This window comes from Cyprinodon variegatus, unplaced genomic scaffold (assembly GCF_000732505.1).
Source record: "Cyprinodon variegatus isolate N-32 unplaced genomic scaffold, C_variegatus-1.0 Scaffold18, whole genome shotgun sequence".
Taxonomy (NCBI): Eukaryota; Metazoa; Chordata; class Actinopteri; order Cyprinodontiformes; family Cyprinodontidae; genus Cyprinodon; species Cyprinodon variegatus.
The window spans coordinates 2,469,935-2,479,204 of record NW_015150471.1 but is presented as its reverse complement, the minus strand read 5'-3'; the positions used below and the strand labels follow the sequence as shown (position 1 = coordinate 2,479,204).

Below are 9,270 nucleotides of genomic sequence, written 5' to 3'. Positions count from 1 at the left end.
CAGATTTTTTTTTTTGTGCCAACCTTAACTACCGTATTTTCTGGAGTATAAGCCCCTACTTTTTTCCCACTGTTTGAACCATACTTCTTATGCAAAGGTGCTACATTTCTCTGCATTTTTCTTAATGATAAAAATTTGAAAAAAGTTGGAAATCAAAGAAGAAACGCAAGACGTGGACCAAATGTCCCGAATTTACACATTTTGATATTTATTTGCCGCATTAAAATAATCGAAACAAAAAAGAGACTGTGCATAACTCTTGCAGAGCTAAAACGAAGAGCTAACAAAGCCCCATCTTTCATTAGAAGCTCTTACTACCATTAGCCAACAAGTTAACGGGGAGCTAGCATTATTCTTCGTCCCTACTCTAGAGCTCCCCCTGCAGCTTTGGTGGAGAACAGTTCAGTAGATGTCAGCAGCATTAGCAAGGCGTGGCTTACATATGTACAATTTCAGTTTTGTTTTTTTAATTTGTGGGTGTGCCTTATAGTGAGGTGCCCTCTATACTCTGGAAAACACAGTACGTAAGTGAGCCTTGTTAAACATCATGCTTGATTTAATTATAATGCCTTAAATTTATCTCCTCTCTGTTTTAATAGCTCCAACCCGGTGCTGAAGGGGATGTGGCCTGAGGGGAAGCTGAGAATTACAGAGGTGACCAAAAGGCCACAGACAGCAGGGACAATCTTCAAAAACTCCATGATCTCTCTAGTGGAGAACCTTGCCAGCAAGGTGGGGAGCCAGATTTAGTTCCCATATCATGATATAAATGGAAACTCTATGAAAGATGCATTGTTGATTCTAATTTTGCTTCTTCCCAATATCACATTTCAATCCTTTTTCTTTAGTTTTTATTCATAAATTTTAGGTTGCATAAAACTTCTAGTCCTGCAAACAATAATAAAAAAAATTAAACAAACTGTAAAGTAGTGGTTTGAACCGGCATCTGGCTGCCAGAGTGAACAGGTTTCAGGCTTGGCCTGTGTTGTGGGACTCGCCTTGCATCTTTCTCTGAACCTCTTTGGCTCAGGGGTCATTCTCTCCGCTGGGGTCCTGCAGCCTCCAGGAGCTCAGGCCACCTGCCACATGTTGGTTTGGGATGCAAAAGCACCAGATGGCAAGCTTATCTTACCGCCCTTCTCACCATTTCAACAACTTGCACTCCCAGGTGTCAAAATCATGCACACACCCACAGATCCAAGCTATACACTCATCTACTCAGACTTGCACAGAGAAACACACATCCTTACAGTAATCAAACTTAAGCATCACTCTAAGGTGGCCTCTCATCTTGATGAAAGATGTAGTTTTGATTTTATAGTCAATTATACAATAACAAATCAGGAATCCTGTTTTGTAAAGCGGACTTGAACAATCCCCTCTGCTCCAGATTGACCAAGAGTTGGTGTGACGAGCAACAAAAATAGAATAGCTGCGTATTTTAGAGAAGCTTCCAAGTTAAAATACTTTTTTCTTTTTTTTTTTTACAGCAGTTAATTTTTTTAGGTAATGAAAAATTTTATAATAGATACGAATATAGGTATGTTATTTCTTGAAGGAAAATATTTGTAAAATAATCTGGATCGAATTTAACTGTAGCAAACTGGATCTAAATCTAGATTTCTTAAAATAAGTAGAATTTCAGTTGTGCTTGGACTGAATTTAACGGGATGTATTCAGACCTATTCAATTTGGCTCGAGTCGATCTCTCTAGGCTAAGAACATTAAAATTAAAACACATTTACTTCACAATAAAAGGAAAGAAATTAAATTAAATCTCCTGATTAGCATTCTAATGCATTCTAGCTATTCTTTCGTTTGGTTTGTAAGTATTTGCACTTGTTATTAACCCTCAGCTGACCTGTCATCCACAGGAACCCTACTATGTCCGCTGCATCAAACCCAACGACGTTAAATCTCCTCTTTTGTTTGAGCCTGAGCGCTGCCGCCATCAGGTGGAGTACCTCGGGCTGTTGGAGAACGTCAGAGTGCGTCGAGCCGGCTTCGCCTACAGGCAGACATATCCTAGATTCCTGCAGAGGTACAGCAGTCTTACAAGAATTTCACCGGCTTTTTTATTTCTCTCAATCTTTAATCACTTTATATAGGTTTTTGATTATCTAGTTATAGATTTTTTATTATTGTTTTAAATGCTTTTAATGGATTTGCAGTTAAATTTGATGTATTTAAGATGTTTGTGATCATTAGTAGCACTGAAAATAAGTGTTAGTCGTAGTAGTTTATTAAACATGATGATGAAAGAAAAGCAGCCTCGTTCACAGCAACTTTCTCACTTCTGTCCAAGTAATGATNGTAGTAGTTTATTAAACATGATGATGAAAGAAAAGCAGCCTCGTTCACAGCAACTTTCTCACTTCTGTCCAAGTAATGATATGTTTAAATTCATTCTTTAAATTAATTTTTTTTTTATTTAAGAAGATTAATAATTTAACCTTTTAATCATAGTGAAGCAAACACAAATTAAGAAATAATTTATAAAAAGATAAAATCACCCCTAATGTTACTGAAGAATTATATAACCATTGATATATGTTTTATTTCTGTCTTTTTTTATAACTTGTCCTTAATTTTTTAGGTTGGTCAGATTTTTTAGCAAACTATGGATTATCTGATGACAGATTTTTCCAACCCAAGTATGAGAACAAGTTCTGATGTTTTACTGCTTCCAGAGAACGATCCAAATACTGAAGGAAACCTTTGTTATACTGAAGTTTTAGCAGAGTTTCTTCAATATTATAAAGAGACAAAGTTTACCTTTAATCTGTTACAGTTTAGATATAGTTCTTTTTTCTTTACACCTTCTGACAACTTTGCTGAGTAGAATTTGCTGTCAGCCTTCATCAAAAATAAAATGACTATCGGCTGGCTTGTCTTCACAGAACTGCCACAAAACCTGTTGGAAAAAAAAAGAAAGAAAAAATAATGAAATTGGGTCATTGCCAGTTAGTAACTAAGTAACTCAAAACTTGCCAAAGTAACTCTGCAGTAACTTTTTGTTTTAATATGTTGAAGAATTTGGAAAACTTTTTTGTTATTGGAATTTTAAATACATCTAGATGTTCAGTTATGTAATGTAAGTTGTTTGCTATTAACTCATGAATTAAATAATTAATTAAAAGGACTACACATCTGAAAACATTGGAAACTAATCTGCACTGTGATAGTGTGTGTGCTTTGACATGGGAGTCGCAACATGATTATATAGATGAAGATGATGCTGCTGTTTGTTAATTCAGATGTTTTAGAACTCTATATATTTTTTAGATTTTTTTAAAGAACTGCAAAACTACCTAGAGATGATAGCCAACTAATTTGTTAAGCTGATTAAGGAGAGCATTAAACAGAGAAGAAGCCAGTGGACGCTGCAAAGATCCTCAGCACAAATATAACCTCTATAGATTTATAATGTAAAAAAAAAAAAGACAATTACCGAAAGGATATTACTGAAAGGAAGCCAAGATCCCAAACTTTTTTTATCCCTTCTATGTCCCAACTGGGTTGACGCACCCCCAATCCCCCACACCTTCAAAAAAAATAAAATAAAATGCTTTTCAAACAAAACAAAACTTTTTAGCCATATTAAAGACGACATGGTTAATCATTCTCAAATAACCAGAACAAACATCACAAAAAAATAATAAAATAAAGCAAATCTGTCATAAAACGTGTTATGGAAATTAAATTAGAACTGAATTTGAATTAAATTGCAATAAAGCTACACAGTTTATCCGCAATGAGATCCTTTTAAGGTGCAGCAAGTGAAAGAAAGGGACACGTAGATCACTCAAACCTCCACAGAAAACCTTAAATGTCCCTGAAGGTTGATTCACTCTAAAGCTGACTCACAATTTACGCCACAAAATAGAAACTCTAAGAGACTGAGCGCCGGCCTTGATGAGGCAGTTATTAATCAGATGAATACAATGATATCCCCTAATTTTTTTAACAGCCGTAACATTCAGTGGGTAGAAACACTCATGGCAACACACCTCAGCTCCCCTCATCACTGGTTTCCCAGTTCTTGTCTGAATGAAGGTTAAAACTGCATCTTCAAAATAAACAGCACCTATCTGAATCACATATTACAGCTCTGTGTGTGAGCATAGTCAAGAAATCGTGTCTGCCTTCAATTTTCCAACCAACAGTAGCAGTGTGGTTATGATGTGTGCATCAGTGTAGCCAGGTAATAGTCTCAGCCCAGTGGCGGTTCTACACCAAAGTACCAGGGGGCCAGGAGGGGGCCAATGTTGTTTTCATGGGGGCCCAGAAAAGCATGAAATAAAAAAAAACAGGGTTAGCGATTTAAATATATTAAGATAGCTGCATGAAGTGACATTTCTATTCAATTAGGTTTCAATAAAATTCTATGTCTTATTAAATCAACAGACATTCATAATTTAGGAATTTTACATATTTTTTACTTAATTTAAGTTTTTTTTATATAAATTCTGAATTAGAACTCCAGAAAAAAACAGATAAATTCAGCTGTAAAAATTTGATTTTTTTTTTTTTATTTGTTTTGGAAAAAAACATTAAGCAGATAAAAACTGGGCTCCTATCTCAAGGCGACTGAAGCTATCACCTCCTTGTTTTAAATAATTGCTAAAACAGAATTTGTAAAGAAAAAAATGAAATAGATGCAAAGGACCTATCAGTAACCATGTCTGTTCCAGGGCATATCATCATTAGAATTTCTTTGAGTATTATGTATTCAATACAGGGGCCATAACGGGGGCCAGGATATGATCTACAGGGGCACTGGCCCCCGTCGGCCCCTGTCTAGAACCGCCCATGTCTCAGCCCCATGAGCAGTGCTGCAGACTAGCTGCATACTACAGTACATAGAAGGATAACTTCCTCCATGATGCATCTTAAAATGAAGCGTGAACAAAAGAAGTTACATTTTTGAAGTGAAGAATATTTGCAGGAGTTGTACTTAAAAGTTTCTTCATTAAAAAGTCATCTTTACAAATATCAGGTTAATTGATTTCATGTTAGTTTCTCCACACTATACACATGTTGGAGGAATCAGTTTGTCATAGAAGCTAAAAATTTAACTTTAAAGGATTTCTGGATAATTAATAAAAGGTCAAATCAGTGGAAATGAAGATACCTTGACAATTTCACTGATTAATTGGAATTTAATAAAGGATTTACAATAATTTAGACTTAAACATGGATTTAGCTGTTTCTTATGTTATGATTTTGGGTTTCTTTAGATACAAGATGATCTCAGAGTATACGTGGCCCAACCACGACCTCTCCTCAGACAAAGATGCTGTGAAGAAGCTTCTGCAGGGCTGCAAGTTTGACCATGACGTGGCTTACGGCAAAACAAAGGTCTTTATCCGCACTCCTCGCACTCTCTTCACTCTGGAGGAACAGCGATCTGAAATGGTCAAAAGAATTGTCATCTTCCTACAGAAGGTAATCTCAAAACCACATTGGGTTGTTTTATTAACTTTATTGCTCATGTATCATCCAGTATAACCCTTTTAAATGCGAATTGTTAGGAACCCATTAATCAAAGCTTTGTCATTTTATAGTGTTTGATGATAATGAAAGAGGTTCTAATTACAAACATCCATCATTCTTAAAACCTTTCACTATCTCTCACAAACAGAAACATCTGATTACAACCTTGAAATTAGATTATGAGCTTCATCTGTTTACCGAGATTCCAAGAGCCTTTTCTTTTTGGATTCCATCAGCTGCTGTTCTGCATTTAGAAAAACAGAGAAACAAGCAGGACCATGCAATAACTTAGACTGCTACAGAGCTGCGCTAAAGGCTGACATCTAAAAAAAAATGGATGATTTTGCCTTCATAACTTCTGTCTTTGTTCCCGAACATAATGAGCAATTCACAGAAACATTTAGCCTTCAGTAGCTTTACTGTAGGAACGCTGTCATAGAGTAAGTGGATCTGCACCATCATCTCTCCTCTGTGTTCCAGGCATAACTGTGCTTACAAGTGTAATTTGCTGTCACGTGTGCTTCCACCGGGAAATTTTAGTCCTTATTTTTACATTTTAAGTAATGAAAAATGAATCTGCTTAAAATGTATTAATGGGTAACACGTTATTGACTTTTAGCTACAGTTCTAGTTACTGCAAAATTAGCATTGTTTCTGCATTGTTAATGTCCCAACTCTGGACATGGCGCATCTATTGGTAAAAATTTTATCCAAATTATCTCACAAAATCAAAACTTTTGACTAGTCACAATATCAACTTTCTCAGCACCAAAAACGTAATTTTTCTATTTATTTATTAATTTATTTTTTTACTCTGTGTTTCACACCGACTCTGTCTTAATGTCTTGATCATAACTTTATTATCCAACACCTATTCCACCATTGTTATAAGCTATTGCAAATGAGCCCTATAATTAAATCCTATATTGTTTTTTCATTTCTAACAACCACAATATTTAGTCTTATATAGCAGCTACTTCAATCAACCATATTCCATTTTAATCATTTGATTAATGATTATTTATGTTGGAATGATCGTGCTTTAGCACAGCAGTGTTTACTATGCACTGATCTTCTTTTATTCATACAAAGGGCCTGGCTGACGCTATTAGCAGCTGAAATATGGAATCGAAACGGATGATTCTGCTTTCATAAGTTGAATTTTTTTCTTAGTTACAGGGTTTCCGCGGGTCATTAAAAGTCATTAAATTTTATTTTTTTTAAATAAAGCCTTAATTAGCATCAAAATTAATTAAAAGTGATTATCATGGCATTTAAAATGCTTTATTTAAAAAGAGAAAAAAAAAGTTTCTAAAAACAATTTTGTCAAATATATCAGAAATAACTGGTTCCGCATGTTTGCGTGGAACTGCTTCCGGTGGAACGTAAAGCCGAATGATCGGAAAACAAGCTCAAGGCGGAGGAAAAGCTAGAGTAGGGGAAAATGCAAATTTCAACAAAAGTTGCTGGAATATGAGGAAACCGGGACATGGCTGCAGCATGTCGACAGTAAAGATGGCGAAGGGTGAAAAACAGGGTGGGGGTAGCAGAGAAGCTCAGACACAAAGAGGACAGAATTCATTCAATATATTCCACTTTCATTCCATATTCTCAGGAAATCATTCAAAATATTCAAGTTTCATTCCATATTCTCAGGAAATCATTCAAAATATTTAATTTTTTATTCAAAATATTCAGGCTTAATTCAATTTACTCAGAACATTATTCAAAATATTCGAACATTATTAAAAATATTCAACTTTCGTTCAATATATTCTAACTCTTGTCAGTATATATAATTATTATAATATATATTAGAGCCATGGATACTTATTGATGGCATTAAAATGATTTCTAAGAGCATTAAAAGAGCGTTAATAATCATTAAATTTGAGCTACTCATTCCTGTATAAACCCTGAATTAGGCCGCAACAAACAGAATAGTGGGGCTGAGAGAAAAATAACCTAACATTCAAGGGTATGCCCGTAACTTTTTCTACTGGTTTTTGTACCATCTGTTAAAATTATGTCAGCTTTTTTTAAAATAACCTTATGACTTAAAAAGAGGATCTTTAAGAACATTTTACATAAACTTTGAATGTCCTTTAATAGTAAAATGGTTATTGCAATTCTTGTCATGGAGATTTTATATCTAATCTGAATTTGTACATTTTTTTTCTTGTTTTACATGTTTCAAACGATTAAAGATAATGGTGGAAATAATAACTACTTTGTGGAATTCAGAAAATAAAAAGAATTTCAGGAAAAATCTTAAAAAATATTTGCTTAAAAACCTGATTTTTTTTGTTTGTTTTTTTTTCAATAATCAAACCTCTGATTGAAAATATCTGTTGTCTTTTAAAGTATTTTGTAATTTTCTCCTTCCATTATCACAGTAAGAGAAAGATGGTTGAACACATTTCAGATCTTCGGCCGTGAATGTTGATCTCTGGATGTGTCACTGAGTTGAGTGGTTGTTGTCCTCCTCATGCGTCATTGATTTGATGACACTTCCTCCAAGCATGGAGGAATTGTCAAGATCTTGGTGTGATTTAGCAGACAGGCATCTATTTATTATGCGCCGGAAGAATTTGATGTTTGTAAATGTGGACCAGATCTGTCTAAGGGTTAAATTCAGAATATTTAATTCGAACTGCATGCCAGTCAGACTCCTACAGCATCAGCTTGTCAAACATGTGAATGAAATCTGATGCATAAATCAGCCGAGCCGTTCTTACACTTTCTCTGGTCGTCATTACTTAATGTCAGCAGATTCCTCCACATTGAATTCCTCTAACGTGCATTTCTGTTGAGGTAAGCCTTAACATGAAAGCGTTTCCCAAGGTGAATTATCCTCTGTAGTGAAATGATTGGCTGACCTTTTTATTGATCTGCGTGACCCTTTGTGTGTTCCTTCATCCTCTCCCAGAGGAAATCCTGATCTTGTATCTCGGGGTGTAATCCACCTTTGATAAGGAGCCGCTTTTCCACCTAATCAAACAGCTCAGCACGGCTGACGTTTTGCTGAAGCGCTGTTTAGTTTTAGCCTTGGTCGGTTTTAAAGCTAAACATTCAGTATGTACTTCACGTTTGTGTTCATTCGCTTCATTTTCTCAGAACATCAAATAAAAGCATGATGGTAGAATAGACTCCTGTATTTTTAATGCTGTTACTCAAACAGCATCCCAGCCACAGTCTGATTTGCTGTGCCAAGCGGCGTCCTTATCAGGACCTGGCACACCATCCAACCTTATGCCAGGAGGGACATCGATGCCAAACCTGCTGCTGTGTGACTGAGACACAGGCGTGCCCCTCGTCCTTATTTACCTCACAGATTTATAATGATTCCACTTAGTTTACTCCATCAAACAACACAATCTGTGGCTTTGCATACAGCTAAAGTGGCAGCTGGGTGTCTACACTCGGAAATCCCAGAATTTAGGCTTCTTTCCTTAATTCTCTCAATGTCAAAATTAGTTTATTTGGGTTCTATATAACAACTCATTTTCTTTCATCCATTCATCAATTTTTTCTAATCCCTGGTTGAAACTTTCAGATTTTTTTAACAATTTCTATAAATAGTGTTTTTTTTTCTTTTGTTTTTTGTTGTAACTCTGAACTTTTCCTGAATTTGATTTGGAAAAAACATATACGGTAGCCTTTCAGACACTAACACAGATTATTGTAGGTTGTAATCTTAAAGGAATAGTACACCCAAAACATGATAAGCCTTCATTTTCTACTCACCCCCATGCTGAACAACACTCTGGAGTA

General features: G+C 35.4%; 1 protein-coding gene across 1 annotated transcript in view; it reads left to right on the top strand.

Moving 5' to 3' along the window:
* myo1d (myosin ID) overlaps nucleotides 1-9,270 on the top strand; it is a 143,874-nt gene that overhangs the window by 73,873 nt on the left and 60,731 nt on the right. Inside the window, exons 14-16 of the mRNA XM_015388051.1 lie at nucleotides 600-732; nucleotides 1,875-2,041; nucleotides 5,241-5,448. Of these exons, the coding sequence (XP_015243537.1) occupies nucleotides 600-732; nucleotides 1,875-2,041; nucleotides 5,241-5,448 (508 nt within the window). The remainder of the gene's footprint in view (nucleotides 1-599; nucleotides 733-1,874; nucleotides 2,042-5,240; nucleotides 5,449-9,270) is intronic.